This window comes from Peromyscus leucopus, chromosome 4 (assembly GCF_004664715.2).
Source record: "Peromyscus leucopus breed LL Stock chromosome 4, UCI_PerLeu_2.1, whole genome shotgun sequence".
NCBI classification, from domain to species: Eukaryota; Metazoa; Chordata; class Mammalia; order Rodentia; family Cricetidae; genus Peromyscus; species Peromyscus leucopus.
This window is the reverse complement of record NC_051066.1, coordinates 12,082,780-12,096,235: the sequence shown is the minus strand read 5'-3', so window position 1 is coordinate 12,096,235 and position 13,456 is coordinate 12,082,780. Positions and strand designations below refer to the sequence as shown.

The following is a 13,456-nucleotide window of genomic DNA, read 5'->3' as shown; positions in this document are numbered from 1 at the left end:
TAGAGCTTGACAGCTCCCTCTTCCTGGCTTACTGAGCTTATGTCCCCAGGGACCAAAGCAGGGTCAGGCAGTTCTTCACAAAGACCTCTAACCTGGCCCTCAGTTTCCTCTCAGCAACACCCTGACTAGCAAGCAAGCCAGGTTTTTTTTTTTAATCAACACACACCACACGATGCTGCTGCTCCATTGAGTGGTCCACTGTGTGAACATCAGGCCCAGGCCTAGGGGCTAGGCTGCCTAAAGCCCTGTCCTTGCACTCCCTAAAGCCCTGCACCTGGCTCCCTAAAGCCCTGCCCCTGCGCTCCCTAAAGTCCTGCCCCTGTGCTCCCTAAAGTCCTGCACCTGGCTCCCTAAAGTCCTGCACCTGGCTCCCTAAAGCCCTGCACCTGGCTCCCTAAAGTCCTGCACCTGGCTCCCTAAAGCCCTGCACCTGGCTCCCTAAAGTCCTGCACCTGGCTCCCTAAAGTCCTGCACCTGGCTCCCTAAAGCCCTGCACCTGGCTCCCTAAAGCCCTGCACCTGGCTCCCTAAAGTCCTGCACCTGGCTCCCTAAAGCCCTGCACCTGGCTCCCTAAAGCCCTGCACCTGGCTCCCTAAAGTCCTGCACCTGGCTCCCTAAAGCCCTGCACCTGCACTCTCAACACTCCCCGATACTGACATTGCAGCCGCCTTGAGCATCTCAAACAGTTCCCTGCAGAAACACCAGCACCCAGAATCACATTCTCCCACTTGGTTCCCACTACCTGTGCCCCCAAGGAGTCCTTCAGACACTCCACACACCTCACCCTCCCTGCACAAAGTTGGGTTCTTTACAGACACATCTTTACCCCTGACAAGAAAGGGCTTTTATACCCCCCCAAGACCTGATTTTCACCCTCTCAAGCGTGTTCTGCTAACAGTGCATAACCTAAGTAAAATACATCATTAAAATTAGTGTTACAGAGCAGGCAAGATGGCTCAGGAGGTAAGGGTGCTTGCTATGCAAGCCTGGCGACCTGAGTTCGAGCCCTGGAATGCAGCAGGTAAAGGTGGGAGGAGAGAATCATCTCCACAAAGTTGTTTCCATACACATACGTGGTATGACTACCCACATACACATCATATTCACACATAATAATCATAAACTTTCTCCCAGGAGTGGTGGCGCATGCCTTTAAATCAAGCACTCAGGAGGCAGAGGCAGGCAGATCTCTGTGAATGTGAGGCCAGCCTGGTCCACTTAGTGAGTTCCAGGACAGCCAGGACTATATAGTGAGACTCTGTGTCCAAAAGAAAAGGGTAGAGTTGGAAAAAAATTTTAATCAATGTTACACATTTGTCACTTTTTGTTATGACCACTAAGAATGTGTAAATCTAAAGATGTGTGTGTGTGTGTGTGTGTGTGTGTATGTGTGTGTGTGTGTGTGTGTGTGTGTTGTCTGTTTTCATGAATCCAATTACCCTCAGAGGCCAGTAAAGGGTGTTGAATCCCCAGGAACTGGAATAATAAGCCCCTGTGAGCCACCCATCATAGGTGCTGGAATTCAAACTCAGGTCCTCCACAAGAGCAGCAAGAGCTCTTAACCACAGAACCATCTCTCCAGTCCTGTGAAAATCTAGCTGTAACCCAGCATCAGCAGCATTAACATACAGAGAACACAAATATGTATAGAATGTGCGCATACGGGCTAGAGAGATGGCTCAGAGGTTAAGAGCACTGACTGCTCGCTCTTCTGGGTTCAATTCCCAGCACCCACATGGACGCTCACAACTGTCTGTAATTCCAAGATCTGACACCCTCACACAAAAAAATGCATGTAGGCAAAACACCAATGCACATAAAATAAAAATAATAAATAATTTTTTAAAAAAAGAACATGTGCATACACAGACGTGTACAGACACACATATACATGTATGCTCTCACACATATCTACCCAGGTAAACTAAGAACACCCAGGAGTCCTGAACAGACCCTTCCTTATCTTGGCCTCTATATACCCCTCTCCTACCAAGGAATTACATCTATTGCAGCAGAGGCCAACTCCTGAGCTAGGACAAAAGAACACAGATGAGCCTAGAACATCTTGTGCCAGCAAGCCAGTGATGCTCCCAGAATGACTGGGAATGTGCCAGAGATATACAGACGCCAACCTGGACCAGTTCCCACTGTCGCCTCAGACAATGTGAGCACCGAGGTAAATAATGGTTGTAGCAGATTAGAATAAAACAGGAAACATAACCCACTCTGGGTGGGAAGAGAGAAAGAAGTGGGGAGAGGAGAAAGGAAGAGAAGAGGGGGGAGGGAGAGGAGAAATCAATATTTACCTTATCTCAAAGCACCTCCTTAAAACCTAGGTTCCCCAACAATCAGTCAACAGGCAAGGCTGAGCCTCGAGCCACCTGCTCTGATCCCAGGGAAAGGGTGGCAGGTGCACGGCCTGAGTCTAATCCTGAGGCTTCAGCCAAACCCCAAACCCAAGCCTGCACCCTGGCCATAAAGATCAATGAAAGAATGTCTGGGAGAGGTGTAGCTGAAGATCCGGGTCACCTTTGCCAGAAAGGACACTTAACTGGGACACCTGGGTAGCTTGCTTGTAGCCACTGCCTCTGAAAAAGACAGTCATGCTGTGGTGACAGAGAGCACACTTCTTGGGATGCACTGGACATGAGGGACATACAGTACCAAGTTCCTGCTTGCCCTCAGAGGTCCACAAGAAAGAGGCATGAACTATACAGGTGGGTGGGGAGTCAGAGCCATTGTCAGGACGTAAAACCGCCGGGCTTGAGGCTGGAAAGATGGCCCACTGGTTAAGGAGCACTTGCTGTTTTTCCAGAGGACTCAAGTTTGGTTCCCAGCACCCACATCAGGCAGCACACAATTGGCTGTAACTCCAGCTCCAAGAGATTGAATACTCTCTTTTGACCTCCAGGACATCTGTACTCTTGTACACACACACACACACACACACACACACACACACACACACTAATAAATCTTTGTAAAACTGACTGGCTTCCTTGAGAATCAGCTTTCCTTTCTCTGCTTGCCAACATCGCTGTGTCTTGAATCTCAGACTCTCCAACAGAATCTCCGCTCATACACTCAAGGAACTGGGTACCCAATCCAACGGCTCCTTTCTCAATCAAAAAACATTTCAGCCGTACCCACTGGCTGCCCTTGCTTGCCGAGACTTCATAAGAACACTGGCCAGCCTGCTCCCCTGCTGTTCCTTCCCAGCCTGTGACAGGGAGCCAGGCAAAGGACTTATTCCTTGAATGAAGAAAGTAAAAGGAAAGACCATTGCTCTGCCCGGGAGGCCAGGCTGAAGAGAGTCAGAAAGGATGCAGCCCTGCCTGGAGAGACTCACACCCTTGAGGACCCAACACCACACTCAGATGGCAACATCCTTCAGGATCTAAATCCCCCAGAACCTGAGTCTAGGTGGGTAGGCAGCAAGGGATGTTCGTGAGAACACAGAGTGTGGATAACGCAACGCGAGAGATATATACCTGAGCAGTGTTACCCCTGAACAAGGCTCAAGACAGGAAACAGCACTCAAAGGACATTTCCTGGAGGAAAAAGAGGCCCCTCAACCCAGCTGACATAAAGAAGCAGGCTGGAGCTGGGCAGTGGTGGCAAATGCCCGCAATCCCACTTGGGGAGGCAGAGGCATGCAAATCTCTGAGTTCGAGGCCAGCCTGGTCTACAGAGTGAGTTCCAGGACAGCCAAGGCTACACAGAGAAATCCTATCTCAAAACACACACACACACACACACACACACACACACACACACACACACACACACACACACACAAGAACCAGAGCCAGGCTGGAAGGAGGTCAGTAAGCAAGCTTGTGGTGGGTACGAAAGGAAAAAAAAAAATGGGGGAGAGACCAACAGTACCAGGTGGGAGGGTCAGGGGAGAGGTGGAGCGTGGGGGACATGGAGGTCCTAGAGGCAAACCCTGGTAGTCCAGAGATCTACGCTGGGTCCCTGCAGCAGACAGACCATCGATGTCCTAAAGGGAGAAGGCCACCAGAGTGATATAAGCATGACAGAGGTTGGTGAAAGGCCTCTTGAAGAGGCCTCCCCAGAGCAAACATGAGGATTTTCAGCTGACACAGGCACCCTTGGGAACCCCTACTGTAGCCGCTGCAACTCCACCAGGTCCCTTCCTAGGATCAATGACTAGTGACCATACCTAATTAGTTTAATTAAGCCCAAAGTGGCTTCCAGGCTTTGGAGTACAACAAAGTACATCCTGCCCGTCCAAGACGGCACAACAAATCAGGCAGCCAGTATCTCTCCCTGACCATCAGTACACACAGACGCTAGATAAATGTCTATCGCACGGTGGTACGTTCCTTTCATCTCAGCACTTGGGAGGTAGAGGCAGGCAGGTCTCTGGGAGTTCCAGGTCAGCCTAATCTATCAGTCCAGGCTATAGTCAGACCCTGTCTCAAAAAAAAAAAAAAAAAAAAAAAAGCCGTTATGGTCCCCTAGGTCCAACAGCCCAGCTGAGATTAAACTCAAAGTGAAAGGGGAGCTCTGAGTCCTAAGGATTGACCAGAAAGCCATGTGGCCTTCCTGGAATGGAGGACATCAGAGGCCAGTGAGCTGAACATGTTCCGGCACATGACAAGCAGGGAGAAAGGAAATGCTCTCTCATGCCTTGCCAAATGGTCCTGCTGACTCCCCCATAGAGGATCCAGATGTCCAGGGAAACCAGGCATGCTCCTACTATCACCCCAGAAAGCCCACAGGTCCCAGGGAAAGCCCAAAGAAGTCAGTGAGGCTGCAGATCCGCTGAGGGAAGTCTTGAAATCACCATTTCTTTAGGAAGATGTGCGTACACAAGCTGGTTATGCCGTTTACCGTCTGGGTGACCCGGGGCACATGTGTGGACCTCTCTGAGCTTTAACTGTTGTCTACAGGTCAGAGGTGGCACACCACTCTACAGATTGTGCATAGCCCAAGGCAGTTCAGGAAAGGGCAGCTGTGATTCCTTCTGCGCTCAAGCAACCACAAACCAAGATAACATCATCTTCCCCATATCAGAAATGTGAGTTTCCCTGTAGCAAAGATCAAGCACCCAGACAGAAAAGAAGTCTCTCCCTAGACCCTGCACAGCCAGCCCTGGCAACGACTGTTGTTTCTTTCCTTATGAGCATACACATAGGGCCATGAGGCTAAACTTGACCCAATATGTGAAGGTTCAGAGAGCACCTGCCATGTGGGGACCCTGGGGCACACCAGCCTACAGGAGATAACAAGAAGAGACATCAGCCTTCTGAGTTGGTGTCAGTAAAGGCCAACAGTTGATGGCGCCTAGAAATTTCCAACAGAGGGGCTGAACCCTAAGGCCTGCCCCAGCCAGCACCCTTCATCCCATCCAGCCCAAATCACAGGAACCAGCCACTCCCCAGTCAGGCACAGCCCCTCCCAACATCCCTGCCAATCAGTCTCACCCTCTTAACCCCACCCCACCACCACCACCACCACCACCACCCCCCACCACCACCACCCCCCACCCCCGCTCAGGCTCAAGCCTCTAGACCCATCAGCAGAACCTGTCAGAAGCAAGCCAGCCTTAGCCTCTCCACGGGGAGAGGGGACTCAAGACCCAGCTATGTGCAGGAGCTGCCCCCTCCTTTTCTTTCTCTAGTTATGAAAGGGGCTAAGAACTCCTCAGCCTCCCCGCCCCAACGTGGGGAGGGGGACTCACCCTTCGAGATCTGTTAAAAGTCCTCTCTACAGCAACCCTTGGAGCGTGCCACTTGGGCATCCTGTCACTCAGACCTTTCAGGGCTCTAGCTGCAAGTGAGGCCCTGAGGGCTCCCTCTCTGGCTCTCTGGGCTGCTGGGGTGTTAGTATCAAGTAGAAGGACAACCCCTCTCTTTCCCTTCTGGGGCTCTCCTTTGTCAAACGGGAAATAGCTGGCCCCATCTCTTTGGAAAGGCAGGCACAGCCAAAGGGCAGACAGAGGCTTTAGGGGGGAGGGGTGGAACCCGCCAGAATATTAGGATCAGTGACTCTCACAGACTCCCACCCCGCCCCTAGACACCGCGTTTCCAGAAGTCCGGATAGAGAATACCCAGCGTCCACTTGGAGTTGCGAAGTGGGCGGGTCGCACCTGGACAGTACTGGCTGAACCAGGGCTGCCTTGCTCTTCCCTCTGCCTGCCAGGATCCCTTTAAAGAGCGATCGGGCGGGGGATCCGAGACCCCCGGAAGGCGGGCCACATGCCTCGAATCTGCTTAACTCTCGGCCAAGTTCCCTTCAAGGGGCCAAGAAAAGCAGCTTCAGTCAGCGGAGCGGACATGTTCCTGCCCTGCCCTGCCCTGCCCTACGGCCACACGCGTGCCTCGGCCTCCACAAAGGCCACACTAGAGCGACGGTCGAAGTGGAGGGCGGTGAGGAGACGAAGAGGACTCCCTCCCAGGCTGGGGTCCGAAGGAGGCGCAGGCCAAAGAGGGGGCGGCGCCCGGCCCTCCCGCTCCCTTCGGCCCGCGCACCCCACCCGGCCCGGCCCCTCCGCCGCGCCCTGGGCCAGCGCAGCCACCGCTCCAGCTCATCCTCCACCGGCTCCGACGCCAGGCGCGCAGCCCGAGGACGCGGCCCCAGCGTGGCACGCACCGGGGTAGAAGGGTCACTCGGGGACCCGGGCCTGGGCGCCAGACTGCAGTGCTGGGTGCCACGCCGAGACTCGAGTCGCCCTCCACGAGGCAGCGCGGACCAGGGAGCCGGAGCACACAAACGGTCCCCGTGGCGGTGGTGGCGCGCCCAGGGCTTGGGGGACTTTGGCCAACTTCGCGCCTTCGGGGACCGCCACTCGCTAGAGCGGGAAGCGGAGACAGGGACGTTGCCCACCCCCGCCCCCTGCACTGATCCTTGAGCCAGCCGCTCGGACCAGGGCGCCAGGGCCTCCCGCGGCCGCCACCTCGGCGCTCCAGTCAGCGTGCCCCGCAGCTCACACGCCGGGACCCTCACCTGGGACATCTGCGGCCGGAAGTTGATGTCCTTCAGGTCGATGGAGCCGGGGGAGAGGTTGTGCAGCAGCTGGCACAGCAGGACGCCGTCGCGCAGCGCCTGCGCCAGGTCGAAGACCACCGCCGAGGGCCACACGACACGATGGTTGGGCGGCAGGACCTTGCAATCGATGAGCCAGCGGCCGCATTGCCGCCACTGCTCCATGGCGCCCGCGGCGCCCGTGCGCTCGCCGCCGCGGCCGCTGGACCAGCTCGTTCAGGGCAGCGCTCTGGCCGAAGTGCGGTGACCGCGGGGCATCCCGCCCGCCCGCGCGGGGCTAGGCGGCCGGGGCGGGGCTTCGTGCAGGCCGCCCCGGGTCCCCGCTGCGCGGCCGCGCGGCCCTCCTCTTCCTCCTCCTCCTCCTCGGGCTACTAGCGGGCAGCCGCTCCCGCCCACGTGCGGCCACCAGGCGCTCTCAGGGCAGCGCGCCGGGTACCCCCTTCACACACACAAGTCCGCTTGAGCTCCGGCCCGGGCTCCACGCCTCCTGCTGCCGCAGCGCTCCTCGATCCGCCCCTCCGGGCGCCGCATTCTGCGCTCGGGGCGCCCCGCGCCGACCGCCGCTCCTGCCCCGCCCGAGACAAAGGCGCAGCGGGTCGCTCGCTCCGTGCGTCCGGCGCCTGGGCTGCCCGCGCCGCCGTCGCTTTGTTCGCCCGGCCCGCGGGCTCTGTGCTCCTCGCGGGGCGCTGGGACTCTGAGGCTCCGCGGCTCCCCGGCGCTGGGGGTGCAGGGGGCGCGGCCACGGCCGGGCGGGGCCGGGGGCGGAGCTGGCACCCTCGCCCGGCACCTCCCCCGCGACCCAAGCACCGCCTCCAACCCGCCCTCTCACTTCCTGCCCCGGGGCCGCCTGCGAAAGTTAAGGAGGGCGGGGTTGATGGGCCGGCTCTGGACGCGTAACTTTACCTTAGGTGCACGTGGACCCTGGCCGGCTGTATCTCCTGCTGAGTGATGAGGCCGCTGCACCTCGGTAGAGACTAGAAGGTGACTCCTGTAACTCTCGGGGCGCCCTTGCATGGCCCTCTGCAAAGACAGACCCGGGAACGAGCATCTGGCTGGGCTACACACTCACGCCCCTATGGCCCCATCAATCCGGTTAATGGGCTCAGGTCTTCCAGAGTCCCCTTCCAGTCAGTCCTCTGTCCTTGCCAGGATCCGCAGGACATCCCGCCTCCCGAAGAGGGAGAGCGAGGAAAAAAAAAATCTGAGCCCCCTAGATTCCCTGATGAGAGGTGCTGGAAGGATCGACAGTGTGGTGTCCTGAGGACATTGTGACTGTGGGAGGGACCTCAAAGCATAAATAACTGATCTTGCAATTGAAATTACTTTGCTTTGGACTCATCTATCAGGAGCCGAAGCCATGGGTTCTTGGTAAAGAACCCCACAAGCCTAAGCCTCTGAGAATGGTGTCATGGGAGGAAGCTGGGAGAAAGGGGAGTGACCAGTCCACAAGAGCTTGACTCGAGGTAGCCTTGTGCCAGTCCCTGCGTCTCCCTCAGTTTACCTGGCCCAGGGCAGGATGACAGATCCCACCTCGATGCACACACAAACCCTGTCCCCTGCATCCAGGGAAGTCCTTCCTAGAATGACCTCTGCAGGAAGTCAGTTTACCCCTTCCCCACCTAAGGAGGAAGCACGAAACCTAGAGGGTCAAGAGAGGAGCCAGTTAGGGCCAGGCTGAACAACAGGTAAGCCTGCAGCTCCTGCCTACTTTTCTCTGAATAGCTTCAGGGAAGCGACCTGCTGCAGGATGGGGATTAAATCATCCAAAGCACAGGGAGGGCCACAGGCAGACCCTCCAGCATCTCCCCAAGAGGCATTCAACACCCTGCACCACAGGAGAAAAAAAGAAAGAAGGAAAGAAAGAAAGGATACTGCAAAGCTGAAAACAGAGCACCCTGCTAATCCTGCTCATTTCATGCCTGGGTGTCTTTACCCAGGGAGCTCCTTCTCAGGAAAGAGGCCTCTGCCCTCCCTGCCTCAGGGCCTTCCTGCCTCATCAGGAAACTCACCATGTCCAGACTAGGTCTGGGACAGACACCAATCTGACACCCAGTCAGGCGTTCATCTGCTGCCCCCTGGTGGTCTTGAGGTCAGTGACCGTGGACAGCCCAGATGCTCCAAGAAAGGGGACTGCCTTTGAGGGGCTGTAGTACAGAGCTTGGTTCACCTGTCAGTCTTATGAGTCAAAAGATACAGGCCTCCTGGCACAGGTGGTCCTGCACCAATCTTGTGCCTCTCTGGTACCCAATTCTTTTTTTTTAATGTAGCATTGTTATTTAAATGACTGCTCTCTACTAATATTAATAATTGTTTACAATGTTTTATTTAATTAATTCCACCTTGAATAGACATTTAAGCTGTTTCTAATTTTTAACCACAGTAGCCTCTTCATGGGGGCCTTAGGGATTGAACCCAGGACCTTGTATATGCTAGGCAAGTGCTCCATGTCTTGAGCTAAATACCCAGCAATACCCAATTCTTTATCTGGATACTGGGGACATTCAATTGCCCTGTGTACTTGGTGGAGTCCTTGGGAAGCTCTGCAGGGAAATAATAGGAGGGATGCATGAAGGAAAACTGGGTGGAAAGGATTTCAGACGTCTGTTGTGCATGTGGAGGTTGGATTGCATGGGCTGAAAACAAACATGCGGAGTTCTGGCTTTCCCTCAATAGTCTACCCATCCGTTCTCTCAGCCCCAGCACAGTTCGCCAGGACTGCCCTCTGGACATGTCCAGGAAACAAGCGCACCTCCCCACTTTGGAGAGGAGCTCCACTGAAAGCCGCTTATGCTGTATACCAGTGACCAGCTCTGAGGTGAACTGAGCAGATGAAACCCTGAGGGAGGGGCTGCCAACCTGGCCACATACCCAGGGTGCAGAAGGAGGGCCGAGGACAGACCATGCAAGAGGTGACAGAGAAGGATGCACCTGGAAAGGGGCAGCAAGGCTTCTGGGAGCTGACAGACCATGAAAAGCATGCTTGTGGAGGATGAGGCCCGAGGCAGCAGAGCCTGGCCCAGAGTCCATTCTAAATCACAACAGAACTAAACATCACTCATACTCCCAGTCATCAATCAGCTGGTCAATGGCAACAGCATCTCTGATGGAGTCTGGTGGTACTTCCTGCACTTATCGGGCAGCAAGTTCAAGACCCACATCCAGACTCTGAGTACTCCTAGCTCTGCCACCGCCAAGGTCCAGGTTCCTCTCCTTGGGTTCCTCAACAGCCTGCTTCTCCCTTGTCCTTCAGTCTGCTCTTCATGGCCAGTGAAGACTTAGCCAAACCTAGAGGCAAGCCTGTCACTCGGCCACCCCAAAGCAAGCCCTTTGTGGGACTCAGCTCCCAGATGGTAACTTAGGCCTGGGGTTCTTTGAAAGAACACCATTTGGCATGCATGAGGACCCAGTGCTAGACCCTAAAGCAGTGGTTCTCAACCTGTGGGTCATGACCCCTCGGCAGGAGTCAAATGACCCTTTCACAAGGGTCTCCTAAGACCATCAGAAAACACAGGTATTTGCAATTTATAACAGCAAAGTTACAGTTGTGAAGTAGCAACAAAAATACTATATTAAAGGGTGCCAGCATTAGGGAGGTTAAGAACCTTAAAGGAAATGAAAAAAGAAAAAAAAATGGCATAATCTACCTAGGCAACCCCCCCCCCCACTTGGTACAGCTTCCTTCCCTGGCTGCACATTCTGCGCCCCTCCCCTTCTTTACACTTGCAGTTTCTCTGCCTGGAACTCTTCCATCAGAGAGGGACATGACCAAGTTTCTGGCTAGCAGAGGAGGGATTTGAACCAGGATCTCACCATGGAGTCTGTTTTCTCCAGTGCTCCCAGCAGAGCTGTTTGCATTTACTCTAGGCTGACCTTAAGGCTTAGGTGTCAGCACAAGAGAAATCATGGAACTCGATTTGCCACTGCGCCGCCCCGCCCCCCCCCCCCCAGACTTGTGCCGAGAGTGCCCCTCATCCAATCAGAGACATTGCTCACTGGGCAGTCCCAGGACTGCTTTTTGTCCAACACAAGTGCCTGTAAGCATGCAGTGCTTTGGATGACACCTGCCTCAGTGGAAGTTTCTATAGACACTGGAACATCCAAGAAACTGAGGACCTCCACAACCAGACCAGCCATTTTGATTATCAGTCCATGCTTCCCCAACAAACATCTAGACACACTGTGTGGCCTCTAGACTTTCATCAAAAAGACCACCGTCAAAGGTCTCTTCCCGACAGGAACCACCAAGTTTCTCATTCAAAGCAATACCAACATTGGCCTCCCATTTCTCTATCACCCAACTTTCCATTCGCATCCCACCAGCCCTGAACCTCTTTTTACCTTTCTTAGTGGTCCTTGAACTCATCTACCCAGCCCTCGGTCCAGTTACCCTTTAATCTAGCCCTTCATTCCTCCACTCGGCCCTCCCATGCTCCTCTGCCCATCACTCATACGTGGCTCCGGCCAGCCTCCCAACTGTCCATCATTATCTGCCCCACTCCTTTCCACCCACCTACACCTGCATCTATCCACCCATCCCTCCCACTAGACAATACTGATTGAGTGCTGGCTTTGCTCCTGGAGAAGGGGAAGCGAATGTTTTGACCGGGTGAGGGATTTAGTCCCACATCCAACCCACATGAACACACATTTTGCAAATTCCATTTGGAGCTCCATCAGGCAGATTCAGCTGTCACAATTTCCCAGGAAATTATAGGTGTAGGAAAAGACCATCTGGCCAACCATGGAGATGGGGCACGCCTTGCTGGATGGTGGGTGAGGGCCCTCTGCATTTCCTTTGAAAAGGCAAAACGTAGACTATTACTGCTAGCTGCTTCAACTTCCAAATTAAGCCAAATGCCACAGTCTAGAGACTGACCCCTCCACTGAGGTCTCAGAAATCTTGCTGTAAATCAGCTACAGTTTGGGCACCTGCCAGTGACTATGCAAAATATAAAGACAGTTTCCCTGTCTTGAGGCTGTAGCAGCTCCTGGGAAGACCCTGTGTTTCATGGCAGGTGAGCACAGTCTTAAGAGAGTGCAGAGTCCAGGACACAGGTCAGCTGTCCATGTAAAACTGAGAGGCAGCACTGGGGGCGGGGCTCTGGTTTCCACAGGAGCCCTCATCAAAGAGCCACAAACCACCTGGACGCCGGATAAACAGAGAGGGTCCAAAGAAAGCCAAGCTCCACTGGCTGCATATGAATAATGGACTGGGCGGGAAGGGGATGCTGAAATCCCCACAGACACCAAGCATGTTGCCAGACGGGCTCAGATGACCACACACTGGCTTGCTACAAGTGTTGGGTCTTAGTAAAAGCAAGTTGGTACCCACAGTGGGAGGCACACAGCCAAGGAAAGCCTGACGGTGCTTCACCCCACCCTTGTCAGAGCCTGAAATCCTCCTTCAACCCCAGGGGAGGCACCCATCTCCTGGACCCTTCCATCTCTCCTCCAGTCATAACGTTGAAGTCAGAACAGCCAAGGGAATGTGTCAACCACACCTGCTCCAACACCTCCCTGATAGGGCACAATGCAAATGTCCCCACCCTGAAGCAGTTGTCACCCAAGAGACCTTGTACCCCTTAACTGTAACCCCCGGCCTCCACCCACCCTCTGCTCTGGTAACCACTTTTTAATCTGCTTTGGATGTACCTATCAGGGACACTTTGTATCATTGGAATCACACCGTGACTCACTGGTGGCCTTTCATGCCTGCTTTTTTCACCTTGAATATGCCTGAGGTTTGTTTATGTAACTCATGTTCTTCGCTCAGTAAGTTCTTTGTCCCTTTCTATGGCTGACCAGTAAGTAATTCACTGTGAGCAGAATCAACCTTAATGTGACAGTTTAATCCGGCATGTCTGAGACATTGGTATTTTGATATCTAATCAACATTAAAAGTTACTAAAGAGACTTTTTACATCCTTTTCATGTCTTCAAAATGTAGGGTATGCCTTACACATACAGCACATTTCCATCCGAACCCTACGTTCCCCTCAGAAGCATTTGATCTAAATATATTTAGGTTTCATAAAACTCACAGTTGAGAAAGATTTTCATGCTCAAGCTGTTTCAAATACATTTAAAAGTTTGCCAAAAATAGAATTTAGTATCAATTTCTAAATTAATTAAACTGAACAGAGGGCTGACTGGAGTCTGAGAAATGTGGGTCTCCTCAAGCCCAAACAGCCATCAGGCCTGACAGAACCTTTTCCTTTGTGCCTTAAATGGAGGTCCTGTGATGTCCACGTGGCTATGGAGCCACCCATACCCTGTTCTCCCAGCACCAGCACCATTGCCTGGCATGAGTACATGGCTCTACTCACCCACCTACCCACTCAATCATCCACTCACATACATCCACCTGTCTATCTGCTCACCACCCATCCACCCAGACACATAGCTACCTAGCTATCCATATACCCACCCATCATCCACCACC

The 13,456-nt window shown here is 53.9% G+C and overlaps 1 protein-coding gene across 7 annotated transcripts in view; it reads right to left on the bottom strand.

The window, feature by feature from the left end:
- Positions 1-7,732, bottom strand: part of Vav2 (vav guanine nucleotide exchange factor 2) — a 167,686-nt gene extending 159,954 nt beyond the window's left edge. For 2 of the 7 annotated variants that reach the window (XM_037204645.1, XM_037204644.1), the window contains exon 1: positions 6,976-7,731. In XM_037204645.1, the coding sequence (XP_037060540.1) occupies positions 6,976-7,179 (204 nt within the window). In that variant the 5' untranslated portion in view covers positions 7,180-7,731. Of the gene's footprint in view, positions 1-6,975 lie in introns of all 7 variants that reach the window. The other 5 variants (XM_037204646.1, XM_028858718.2, XM_037204643.1 and 2 more) reach the window with 4 other exon arrangements.
- Positions 7,733-13,456: the final 5,724 nt, after the last annotated feature.